Raw genomic sequence first — 13,635 nt, 5'->3', positions numbered from 1 at the left:
GTCCTAAAATTCTTGGGGCACCTGGGTGGCTCAGTTGGTTAAGCGTCCAATTCTTGGTTTCGGTTCAGGTCATGATCTCATGGTTTTGTGAGATCGAGCCCCACATTGGGCTCTGCACTGACAGTGTGGAGCCTGCTTGGGATTCTCTCCACCCCCCCCCCCGCCCCTCCCCTACTCTCACTGTCTGTATCTCTCTCAAAAATAAATAAACTTAGGGGTGCCTGGGTGGCGCAGTCAGTTAAGCGTCCGACTTCAGCCAGGTCACGATCTCGCGGTCCGTGAGTTGGAGCCCCGCATCAGGCTCTGGGCTGATGGCTCAGAGCCTGGAGCCTGTTTCCAATTCTGTGTCTCCCTCTCTCTCTGCCCCTCCCCCGTTCATGCTCTGTCTCTCTCTGTCCCAAAAATAAACGTTGAAAAAAAAAATTAAAAAAAAAATAAATAAACTTAAACAAAAAGGTCCTAAAATTCTGGGAGGATGGCATGTGTAATGTATGGATTAACTCATACTAGAAACAAGTCTCTTGATAAATCACTGTTTAGGAAACCAAGAACAATAATGGTAACTGGGTATATGCCTGGAGTTGTAGTCCAGAAAGAAGCATATTAAATCTACTTGGCCAAGTAGGTGTGTATGTTGGAGCGGGGGAGGAGTGGGGGAATGGGGGGTGGGAGGAGGGAGTTCTAGGTTCTAATAGCAAAGGTCATCTTGACACAGCGGAACCAAGGGGATCAGATGTGGCCTCCGCCACTTACTGGTTACATTACTCTGACCAAGTTGCTTAATATCTTTGAGACTTGGCTTCTTCATCTATAAAATGAGATGGACAATCATACGTGTCCCATAGCATTCTCTAAGGATTGAATGAGATCTTACAAGTGCCACAGATAACAGGTTCTCATTAACTCCTAGTCCTCTTTGCTTGTCCTTTGATGAGATATCAGTCATATTTGGTAACAGGTGGTCCCCCAAAGAGCCACACAGAAGTTTCCAAAGGTATCTCGTAACTATGACTCCTTTTCCTTTTTATTCTTGACCGAGAAGGTGTGAAAAGCTTATAGAACACCAGTCGCCACTAAGTACCCAAGACAACTCTGAGAGCTAGCTCTGTTACAGGGGCAAGCATTCATTTCCAAATGGAAATCAGACTAGGGTTAAGCTTCGTACATAGTAAGTGCTCCAGAAATATCAGCTACCGCAGTGGATCATAAAGATTCATAACCATTATTCCTACACTTGGATAGTTACTCTAAACAATGAGTATCCTATAAAATAATCCTGGGGAATAAAAAGGCTATGTGCATTAAGATTTTCATAGTAGTGTTATTTATAACATAAAAACTATAACTGGCTTCCTTTTCCAACACAAGTGGAAAAGGCTTAGCAACTTACTCTATACTCACTTGATGGACTTCGATACAGTCTCCAAACCAAGAATGTGATGCTACATAGCAGCTTGGAAAATGACTTACGACATCATGCTGACTGATAAAATGGCTGAATATAAACTTATGTATACACTTTGTAACTTTATAAAAATATTCACCCATGGCAGCAAGGACAGGAAGGAAGCACAAAATGATAAAAACTTTTAAAGTCCTGAGGAGATCATTGTTCAAGTAACGTTGAATAGCATCTTCTAGATGTGACCTGTTTTGGAGCTTTATTGCCCCGTGTGGAGCTTGAGCACCAACAAAGCTCTCCCGTGGAACTCTACGCCTCTCAGAGAAACCAGCCGAACCAGTCTTGAGGAGGACCAAGTTGAATGACTTCTGGAAGGAAGAATGTTTGGGGAAACAGGAAGGACAGAAAGCTATAGGGCACTTTCCAGTCCCTTCACCTTATCTGTGAAAGGAACATACTCCCTGGGGCTACCTGTCTACATTTCATAAGAACTGATGCCTCTGCAGCACTTAAGAGATGGGGAAGAGAGATGCAGGTTGAGGGCAGAAAAGTCACTCAGATGGCAGATGGAACTGGGTGCCTGACAAGACAGACTACCTGTCTGACTGCTTGTAGAGCCACTCTTTATTGCTACACAGACCGAGCTGTGGCTAAGCTCCTAGACGTGAGGGAAGCCATTAAATACACTTCACGATGTTACAGTAGCTAAAGTCAGTCCTTGTACCGCCAAAATTCTGCTGCTTCTTGGGCTAATCTAAGGTGGCTGAATGCAGCAAACGTCAACTGGCGTGATTAAAGTAAGAGAAGCATGTGCTCCCATAGGCCCTACGGGGAAATGGAAGACTTCATCTTCCTTCCACCAACAGGAGAAAAATAATTCTTCTTTCAATGGCTCTAGAGGGCACTTTGCTGTGCCAGGCAAATATAACCACAAGCAAACAAGCCATATATATACATATATACACATAATAGATATACATATATATTATATATATAATATATACAATAAATAATATAATATATACATATATAATATATACATATATAAAATATATATAAATATATAAATATATTAACATTTATATCAATATTATTTATATGTTTTATAGTTATATATTTATAATATAATATTAATATATTAATATATAACTATAAATATATGAATATTTATATATTCATATATAAATATATTTACACATTTACATATATTTATATATACTTCTTATATGCACATACATATACATATATGTATATACACACACACACAGACACACACACAAATATGTCAGGAATCAGCCTTATTTATTTAAAAAAATTTTTTTTTCAACGTTTATTTATTTTTGGGACAGAGAGAGACAGAGCATGAACGGGGGAGGGGCAGAGAGAGAGGGAGACACAGAATCGGAAACTGGCTCCAGGCTCTGAGCCATCAGCCCAGAGCCTGACGCGGGGCTCGAACTCACAGACCGCGAGATCGTGACCTGGCTGAAGTTGGACGCTTAACCGACTGCGCCACCCAGGCGCCCCTGCCTTATTTATTTTAAATATCCGGGAGTAAATGATACATTTTAACAGCATTTAGAGACCCTCATATTGTATCTAGGAATAAGATCTAAAACTGGTTAAGCAAAGTTCAATTTACTATTTATTCTGGATTATAGCAGAATAGAGTTTAGTGCAAATCACTCATTAAAAACAATCGCTACCTTGCTTATAAAGTAGAAAGCCTAAATCCTAAAATAGCAAGGCTGTAAAACTATTATTTGGCTAATAGTTATTGTTTTTTTTGTTGTTGTTGTTTTTAAAGATCCTATTTATGTCCATCAAATGCTTTTCAACCCTGGGGTTAAGCACTTTGGCGTCTTCTTGTACACTCCAATGTAATTCGACTAGATTAGAGTCCATGTGATCTGGGTCAGTTCAACTTGACACAATCTTACTGGCTGTGCCTGTCACATGCTACAGCAGGTGAAAGATGAGGGCTATTCTTTCTGGTCTTGAAAAACTTAATTTTTTTAAAGGATCCCAGGTGCACTAAATTGGACTAGTTACAACCCTTGACTCATGTTACATTGTCACAGTCATCATTGATCCCTGAATGAACAAGTTTAATTAATTTGCTTAATAATAAACATTCCCTCCCCCAACACCTAAGAATACCACCAGCAACTTTTTCCTTACTTTAGGCTACACCGTATCTCCTCACCTGGCCCACTCCAGAGATAACTACTTTTTCTGAATTTCGTATTTTACAGGCTCTTATCCCCTTGCTGTTCCAGGCTTTCTAAAGTTTATTTTGAGAGAGAGAGAGATAGAGGCAGGGACGGGCGGGGAGAGAGGGACAGAGAGAGACTCCAAGCAGGTTCCTCACTGCCAGCGCAGAGCCTGATGCGGGGCTCAAACCCACAAACGGGGAGACCATGACCTGAGCTGAAATCAAGGGTCCGCCTCTCAACCGACTGAGCCACCGAGGCACTCCCGCCTTGTTGTTCTAGTTTTAAAACACACGCACATATGCCTACAAATATATCAACACATAGATAGCCTACTTGTATTGCTTTCGAATAGTCTTTGGGGGGAAGGATAAAATGTCTTTGTAACAAATATTTTGTGGGGCCCTCTATGCGGTTCGAATAGTCTTTGGGGGGAAGAATAAAATGTCTTTGTAACAAATATTTCATGGGGCCCTCTATGCGGTTCACTGTTCTAACACCGCCACCAAATAAAGCAGTGAAAACAAACACAAAAATGCTGGCCTCCGCGGACAAATAACAACTTCCATTCAGGAATTAAAATTCACCCTTATTTTTTTTTTAATGTTTTTTTGAGAGAGAGAGAGAGAGAGTGAGTGAGTGGGGGGAGGACAGAGAGAGGGGGAGACGGAGAATCCCAGTCAGGCTTCTCAGCTATCAGTGCAGAGCCCGACATGGGGCTCGAACCCACGGACCGTGAGATCCTGACCTGAGCCATAACCAAGGCATCCCTAAAATGCACCCATTTTTAAAGGGTCAGCTCACTGTGTTCTCATGGAGACTTGTTGCTGCTCTAATATTCCATGTGAAGACAGGGAATGTTTCTTTCCTGCTCCCCCAACTGTATACCCAGCTCCTAGCTTCCTGTAACTTGCTTCCTTCCATTGCAAGGGAAACAGAGAAGAAACAGGTGTGGAATGAATGAACGAACAAATACAGAACTCACACACAGCATTTTCCAGGTTGCCTGTGAGCTCCTGGAGGACAGGGTTATAATCCTACTGAGGATATCCCTGGGGTCAGGGACACTGATGACTGATACCAGTAAAAAAAAAAAAAAAAAAAAAAAAAACCAGACATGTGAGGACTGGTAAGGATGTGAGCAAGCAGCCAGAAGGGAAACCATCGGAGTGCACACCTGGGTGGGTGGGAAGGGCCTGCCAGTAACCTACATACAGAGATTCACTCCATTAAATAAATCACTGTTGAAAACCGTGAGCTTCTCTGTGCAGAGCAGAATTTCCCACAATGTGTTTATCCAGCAAAAACTGCCCCATGGGATACTGTGTGGATAAAGGTGAAATACATTTGAGAGTCACTGCCTGTTAAAAGTTCATAATATACAGGCCTGCCTACGTGGCTCAGTCGGTGAAGCATCCGACCCTCGATTTCGACTCGGGTCATGATCTCACGGTTCAGGAGATTGAGCCCCATGTTGGGTTTTGCACAGACCATGTGGGATCTCCTTGGGTTCTCCCCCTTCCTCTCTCTCGCTCTCAAAATTCATGAATAAACTTAAAAAAAAAATTAAAAAAAAATTAGAACTACTAAAGTCTTCGAGAAATCCTGCAGTTAAAGATCCAATCTAATTTTCAGGATATTTTGCTTCCCTCTGGCTAAAAATGTCCTGCTACACAAATGTTTAACGTCCTGTGGAACTAGTCTTCTGTGGACCACCCTGGGAAAAACACTGGGATTGTGGCTACATAATCCATATTAAGGGGAAAGTTCTGTGGAAGAAAATCTGCAGGACGGAGAGACTGCAAAGTTGAGGAAAGTGAGGTCATAGGCAAAATAACGTGTCCCCTGCAAAGATGTCCACGTCTTAGTCCCAGGGACCTGTGAATATGTTGCTTTACATGGTCCTATGGGCCATAGGGTGTCCCATACCCCTCTCCAAATTCATATATTGAAGCCCTAACCCCCAATGTGATGGTATTTCCTTTGGGAAATACTTAGGGAAATACTGTCAGTATTTCCTTTGGGAAATACTTAGGTTTAGATGAGGTCATGAGGGTAGGGCCCTCCATGATGGGCTTAGTGCCCTTGTGGCAAGAGAACCAGAGAGTTCATCCACCCACCCCCATTTCTGTTCTCTTTCCTTTTTCTTTTCCATGTGAGGACATAATGAGAAGGCAAGCCAAGAGGAGACCTCTCACCAGACACGGACCATGATGGCACCCTCAGACCTCCAGCCTCCAGAGCCGTGAAAAAATAAATTTCTGTTGTGTAAGCCTCCAGTCTATGACACTGCTGTGATACCAGCCGTGCTAATAAGACACAGGACACTGGGGATATTAAGGCTGTAGATGCAATTTAGGTTGCTAATCAGATGACCATAAAATAGGGAGATTATCCTGGATGCGCCCAATGGAATATGCCATCCTGCATGTGGGAGGCAGAGGCAGAAGGAAGTCAGAGAGAGAGTTGAAGGTGCTAGACTATCGCTTCTAAAGATGGCTTCTAGAAGGGGCCACGACCTACGGGGTGCAGGTGCTTCTAGAATCTAGAAAGGCCAAGGAAACAGATTCTCCTTTAGAGAGAGCCCTATTAATAACACTTGGATGTTAGCCCAGTGAGACCCTTCTCTGACTTCCATAACTATGAGATAACAAATCTGCATTGTTTTAAGGCACTAATGCTGTGGGAATTTGCTTCAACAGCCACAGGAGGCAAACACTGCTGCTGAGAAAGGAATCAGTGGCTGTCAGCAAAGACACAGGAAGTTCAGATAGAAACGGATTGCATGGACACTGGCCTGAGCATGAGAATTAGCTCTTATCTTCCTCCTCGTCTCATTATATCTGGTAGAAATTCCTGGAAGATCTTGACAGAGCAAGTTTTCCCAAATTTTAAAAATGATCCATTGGTCATTTCAATGGCACGATGGGTGTGGGGGGGTGGGGGCGCCTGGGTAGCTCAGTCGGTTAAGCGTCCAAATTCGGCTCAGGTCATGATCTCGCAGTTCACAAGTTTGAGCCCCCCCCCCCCCCCCCCCCCCCCGTCGGGCTCTGTGCTGACACCTCGGAGCCTGGAGCCTGCTTCGGATTCTGTGTCTCCCCCTCTCTCTGCCCCTCCCCCGCTCACACTCTGTCTCTCTCAAAATATAATAAACAATAATTTTTTAAAAAATTTTAAAAATTAGCAAGATGCAATTAAGGAATCGTTAAGATATTTGTGCTCGTGTAAAAGCACACAGAAACATGGTCTTCAGTGAGATACTGAAAAGGAAGACAGAGCACACAAAGCGATCAAAGTGATGGTCTTAGAAGAACGTGTTCATCATGAAGACGACAGGTGTGAATTATTTATTTATCCGCTCAAGAAACAGGTGTCGAACATCTCTCGTCTGTCTGGTTCCCTGAGAACACATCCGCTCAAAAACGTCATGGTAATGCTTTTATGAAGCTTATGGGCTTCCAATGTTACAAAAACACTCAGGGCTTGGGAAAAAAAAAATATATATATATCTCAAATCTTAGGGCTGAAAGCTAATGCAGATGCAACCAGTCAAAAATCCTCTTTTGTGGATGACGAAAATGAAGTTTAAAAAGGTCAATTATATATATACATATATATGTATACATATATACATACATACATATATGTATATATGTACATACATATGTACATATATGTATATATGTATATATGTATATATACATACATATATGTATACATATATATGCATACATATATGTATACATACATATGCATACATATATACATACATATATATGCATACATATATACATACATATATACGTATACATATATATATTTAAATGTGTATATATACAAATTTATACAAATTATATATACCATAGTATGCAATTAGGCACTTCCCTAGGTTAAATTATTTCTTCTAGGCTACAAAACTAATTAATGATGCAGGCGGGACCAGAGCCTGATGAGCGTCTCTTGAGCTCATGGTGACAATTTCTTCAGTGGTTTCCAATATGGTCAACACCTTCAGGGCCAACACCTTCATTCAATTTCCTCGATTCGTAGGAGAGAGATTGTAGGGATGGGAAGGATCTAGCCAAAAGTGTGAATCCGTTGTCCTTTAAGGTGATCTAAAGGATGACCGTGGTGTCCTGGTGAGGGGTGCACTGCGTTTTCCAGAAGGACAGCAGCCAAGGATGACAAGACTTGGACTGCAGACCCGGGATGCCTGTGCCTGGACGTCGCTCAGGTTGAAGGCAGGGTTGCCAGATGAAATACAGAATGCCTGGCTCGATCTGCATTTCAGGTAACAGTATGCCCCTTGTTTTGCAATCTGCTAGAAAGCTAAGCATTGTTTATCTGAAATTCAAATTTAACTGGGCATCCTGTATTCTTATTTATTAAACCTGCCCTAAATTTGTAGGGGAAGGAGGCAAGATCATGGTGGATACTGGAGTCTGCCTTGGCATGGACTGTTTTGAGTTGGAAGAGGAGAAAAAAAAAGCAAAAGAAATGTAGTTCTTTTTGAAGGGGGATCCATAAATGGAACACTCTTTTTTAAGTTTCTTAACATGTATTCATTTTTGAGAGAGAGAGAGAAAAAGCGTGAGCAAGGGAGGGGCAGAGAGAGCGAGAGGGAGAGACACAGAATCCGAAGCAGGCTCCAGCCTCTGAGCTGTCAGCACAGAGCCCGTCGCGGGGCTTGAACTCACGAACTGCGAGATCACGACCTGAGCCGAGAAGTCGGCCACTTAACCGACGGAGCCACCCAGGCACGCGGACCTCTCTCCTTTTGATCCTTTGTGCGTGGTGTGTGTATGTGTGCACGTGAGCATACACACATACGCAGGAGTCCTCGGCTTTTGTTGACACAAAAACTCCGGTGTGAACGAAAACCATTCACAGGGATCCTGATTACAGATGTTGACCAAACAACACTGAGAATGTTTTAGAGGGTAAAAACTTGACCGCTCTCGAAGTATTACTACCTACTGTGGTTATAGAAACGGTCTACCATTTACGTCCAACAGCTACACAGCCCAGTCGCAATTTTGCTTGTTCCCAGTCTTTGTGTGTTTTACATAGAACCTTAAAATGTGAGGAGAGGGTCTGTGCGATCACCTCGTCCAACTTGGACATTCACGGATTAAGTTACGGAGACTCAAGGCAAGTCGCCGACCCAGGATGGCGCTCTGTAAAAACAGGACAGTATTTGTTGAGGGCTTAACCAAATACCAGGCATTTAAGAAATGATCTTCTATCATGACATTGAATCCTGACTCCAACCCTGTCATCATCCTTATCGTTCAGACGAAGCAAATTGAGGCGGAGAGAATTATGCAGTGTACCTAAGGTCAAGGTTATACCGCTGGAAAGTAGGAACGGCCTGCTAAAAACCCAGCTAGTTTGGCTCCAGACCAATCTCTTGTGGAGTCAGTGAGTGTGTAGTGCACACACTCAACCACGAGACCGCCTCGTCCTCTCAAATACGATGAGTTTATATCATTAAATATGTTAATTAACATGTAAAAACGCCCTAGTTTCCTGCTGTGGTAAGGGTGATTTTGTACTTAATAACGAGGTCACTCCAACGAAGTTGGCTGCACACACATCGGTTTCAGAGTCAAAAACAGTGATCTGTTTACTTATGAACAGCCCCACGACCCTTGCTGTGATCAGAGAACAATCTAGCTGCATTTCTTCCTTGAAATAGTTTTCATTCAATACGTATCGCCGCCGTCTACCCTCCAAGCAAACCTGAGGAGCTCATGAAACAAGAAAAAAAAAAAGCACACTGAGAAAACGCACAGGAGAGAAATCAAAACAGAGAAGAGGCCACCCTGTCCATCGCCGGCTACAAAATAAACCCAGTTCTCTTGGGAAGTGCACCCTGCCTACTGGACATCTGAGGGGGGGAGCTACGACCGTCATTATATCCAGGAAGAATAATCAATGGTCTGCAACACCTCATTCACTTAGTTTCACGTGCTGCTCGTTTTTCTTCTCCGTCTTTCAGGGGCTTATCAACCCCTTCGAGGTTGCACCTTGGAGGACCAAACCCGCTTTGTCCATTTCCAGACCCCAGGTTTGCTATGCCCCATATCTGCATTGGTGTCATGTTCTCCTGAAGCTACCTTTTCGGTGACACAAAAGCCAAAGCTTTAAAACAAAAGAAAAGGAAACAAAGGAAGGAAAAAGAGAAAGGGAGGTGGGGACTGGAGTCCTCAGAAGCTCCAGGATCTACCTGGGAAACGCCAGGACTCCACTGAGCCACTAAAACGGGAATTAGGCGCCTGGCTCACATGGTCTTCCCTCTCGTCTGCACTTTCACCCCTAGGAAGGGTTCCTTGACGAGTTCCCTAAGTCCCTTTTGCAATTCTACCATCACGTACTTCAACTCCTTTTAGAGACAAACCAGCCCCTCCCCTGCCTACCCCCCACCGCAACGCGAAATTGGGCGCACGCATCTGAAATCATGAGCTTAACAGCTTCTTGCAAAAACAAAGCTGCATACTCTCTTTTTCAGAAAGGTGGCGGTGTTGCCTTGCGGTTTTGACCGAATCACGAGCAGTGGCCAGGTCCAGCGGATTAGCAGACCAACCAGCGCACCTCGCCAGGGAAGGGAGACGGATGAGGGCCTTAATCCACCGAGGGACCCGGCGCCTGCCAGAGCCCGGAGCATCAGGGTACTGAGGCTTGTGGCCACACAAGCTGTCGAGCGGTCCTGTCCCTTCGGCAGTTACACAGCCATTTACAAAAACCTCCTGTGGGGCCCCCAGGCCTCTAAGGGCCGGGAGGGTCTAAGGGAGTCACAGATGACCCTTCACTTTCCCCCACCCCCTGCTTCTCATCTTCCAAACATGAATCCCAGGTGAAGCACCGAGTGGCCCCCATTTGGAAAAGCTGCGGAAAACTTAGCCGACTACAGCAACATGCTAACACCTGTTACCCGGAGTGTTGGCTTAGGAGTGCTCATTAAGGAATCCACCTTCTAAGCGGGAACTCTGCCCTGCGTGGGGTGGTTTATTACCACTTTTATAAAACCGAGACTCCACATCGTGCTGCGCGGACACCCACACGTCGATACCTTCCATGGGAACCCAAACCAACCCTTCAAGGCCAGCGGCTAGACTTCCCGGCTGTCCCTTCCACTCACCGTCACTCGGCGTCCTTTGAAAAGTTTCTCTGTGCGCCGCTAACACGGAAATTTGGAGGGGGGGAGGGATTCTCCATTTATAAATATCGGATGGTTTGGGGGAAAAAAAAGTATTTGTGGCACTGGACCTTTTTTTTTCCCCCTACAGTGATGTCATCTCAAATACTTGGTGTGCTCCAAATTTGCTATTTTTACTTCCCCCAAGTGACTTTTTTTGGGAAATACATTTGTTTGGATTAGCTACATTTTCAGTGACCCGGTGTCTATTAATACACAGAATCAGGTTCATCTCCTCAGCAATTACAACTGATATTATGCGGCGCTCACGCTTCGGAGCCCTTATTTGTTCATCTCCAAAGTTGTTCCTTTCAGATGGACCCCTCCAAAGGTTCTGCTCACGGATACAGAGAAGATAAACACAGAATTGGCCTTTTCACAAACAAAAATCACACCCAGCAACTCAAAGCATTTAAAACGGAAGACCTTAAAGTTCCCCCTCCCCTCCCCCAAACTCCAAAGTCAAATAAAAGTCTCCACTTTCAAAAATGTGCCTGGGGTGGGTGGGACAGAGTGAGAGTAGCCACGGCGGGCTTCGAAACACTGGATGGAAAGCAGTGTAGACGTGGGAGCTGCCGGAGAGGAAAGGCAATAAGGAACGCTAAACGCCTTAGCCCTACCTGATCTGAATTTGCTCCTAATCAGCAAGGAATGCTCAGACCCCAGGAGCGTCATGTTGAGTGTCCACGAGCCGCTGGTCCCTCTGCCAGACGCCCCCTGTTTTCCACCAGGAACCGGCTCCCGGAGCCCAGCGGAGCGCAGCTAACAACCCAGAATTCATCCACCTCTCCGGGAGCGCCCCTGGGCAGGAGGACAGTGGCAGCCAGCGGCCGAGAGCGGTGTCCCCGGAGGGCTAGCAGCTCCCCCCTCGCCGCGCGGGGCTAACTGCCTCTGAGCCGGCGGGACCCTCCTCCTCCACCGAGTCCGGCCGGGAGCCGCGGCATCCCAGGCGTGCCCCGCTGATGTCATAGGCTGACAGCGGTCGCGGAGTATCGCCACCACGCCTTTATGAAGGGCCCAAGTTTGCCATCTGATACTTTTTTACTACTGACAGCGGCTCGGCCAATCAGGCGCGGCGAGCGGGGCCGGCGGCCGCCGGGGGAGCCGCGGGCGCGCGGGGTCCGGGCCGGCGGCGGGTGGGCGGCGCATGGAAGGGGGGCGGCGCGCTGGGGTAGGGGCACGCGGGGTCCCGGCAGGCGGCGGGTGGACGGCGCGCAGGGGGAGGGACGCAGGGGCGCGCGGACGGCGCGCAGGGGCAGGGGCGCGTGGGGTCCAGCCGGGCGGCGGACAGGGGCAAGGGCGAAGGGCCCAGGCAGGCGGCGGGTGGGCGGAGCGCAGGGGCAAGGGCGCAGGGGCGCACGGGCGCACGGGGTCCGGGCTGGCGGCGGGTGGGCGGCGCGCAGGGGCAAGGGGGTGGCGCGCTGAGGCAGGGGCGCAGGGGCGCGCGGGGTGGGTGCGAGTCCCCGGCGGGAAGGAGGCGCTCGCGCGCCTGGAGCCCAGCAGGCTCGGGCGCATCGCGCTCCCACGTTCTGTCTGCGCCGCCAAGACGAGCGTCCACGGAGAGAGTGGAAAGCCTTTAATTTCCCCGGGATATGCGCTTTCGGGGCCCGCCTGATCCGGTGGATGCGCACATCCAGCCCCGGGACTCAAGACCGTCCGTCTGGGGGTCGGGAGAGACACAAGGGTTGGCTGAATACCCTTTGGGGCCCCAGTAGGGCGGGACTCAAGGAGGGATCGTCTCAGGAGCTGTGGTTCGGCTTTAGCTTGAAAAGGCTCAAGGCTTTTCCTATGAATGAGTCCCTCCTTAGCGGGGAAATCCATTCCGGACCCCAAACGGAGTTATTGGACATCTAGAATGCGCCAGGCGTTAGATGCTCTAGGTGATCTGCATTTGCTCCTAATCAGCAAAGAAGGCTCATCGAGAAGTAACACGAAAGCCCTGCTCTCAAGAAGTTTGCTTAGTAGGTGGTGGCGTGGAAAATAAAAACCAAGCTGTGTTTATATACCTAACGTTGGGTTGGATTTATTCGCAGCCTTACGTCCGTGTGGGCCCCACGCCTCCTCTATCACATACGTAACTGCTTTTGACTCAGGAGAACTCAACCCTTAAAAGGCCAGAGGGTGACAGGTGGCTCCTGGGACACCTTCTAGTGCCTTGAACTCAGACCTCTGCGGGAATTCTCTAATCCTTGCCATCACTGGATCTGACCAGTCTTTTGTGTCAATCAGTCTTCTTGAGATAGGCCGTTCAATTCCTGTGTCAGAAAGGACGCAGCGCAATCCCACTCGTGTTCCCATCGCGAATGGTGTCCCGGCCACGGAGGGCTGTTGACAGGCCGAGGAGATGCCCAAGAGGATCTTGACTGTGTCACATTTCCAGAGTGTGTCACTTTCCTAGGCCTGCAGAAATGAGTTACCTTGAGTTTAGTGGATCCAGAGGACCCAAGTTTATTACCTCGCCGTGCTGGAGGGCAGAAGCTGGAGACGGGTTCTCAGGGGCTAGAAGCCAGTATTAATAGGTATTATCAGTATCCCCCTCTGGAGGATCCAGGAGAAACTGTTTCTGAGTCCGGTTCCGTGTTCTTCTGCTCATGGCCCCCTCCTTTCCTCTCCAGAACCAGTGGTGGTGGGGGCAAGCTCTGATTGTGTGTGGGGGGTGGGGGGTGGCTCTGATCTCCACCCCTCCCCCTCTTCTGCCTCCCTCTTCCGCATTTGAAGGACGCTTGTGATTCCCCTGGGTCCACCTGGCTAAACCTTAGTGTAAGGTCAGCTTATTGCCAGCCTTGATTCCATCTGTTACTTATGTCATTGCCCTTTGCCAG

General features: G+C 47.0%; 1 protein-coding gene across 3 annotated transcripts in view; it reads right to left on the bottom strand.

Moving 5' to 3' along the window:
* MYOCD (myocardin) overlaps positions 1-11,903 on the bottom strand; it is a 109,612-nt gene extending 97,709 nt beyond the window's left edge. For 2 of the 3 annotated variants that reach the window (XM_043583151.1, XM_043583152.1), the window contains exon 1: positions 11,434-11,903. In XM_043583151.1, coding sequence (XP_043439086.1) covers positions 11,434-11,488 — 55 coding nt within the window. In that variant the 5' untranslated portion in view covers positions 11,489-11,903. The remainder of the gene's footprint in view (positions 1-11,433) is intronic. The other variant, XM_043583153.1, reaches the window with a different exon arrangement.
* Between the last annotated feature and the right edge of the window lie 1,732 nt (positions 11,904-13,635).

Source organism: Prionailurus bengalensis, chromosome E1 (assembly GCF_016509475.1).
Source record: "Prionailurus bengalensis isolate Pbe53 chromosome E1, Fcat_Pben_1.1_paternal_pri, whole genome shotgun sequence".
In the NCBI taxonomy this organism is placed as follows: Eukaryota; Metazoa; Chordata; class Mammalia; order Carnivora; family Felidae; genus Prionailurus; species Prionailurus bengalensis.
Note: the sequence above shows the minus strand (reverse complement) of the source record. Positions and strands in the feature narration are given on the sequence as shown.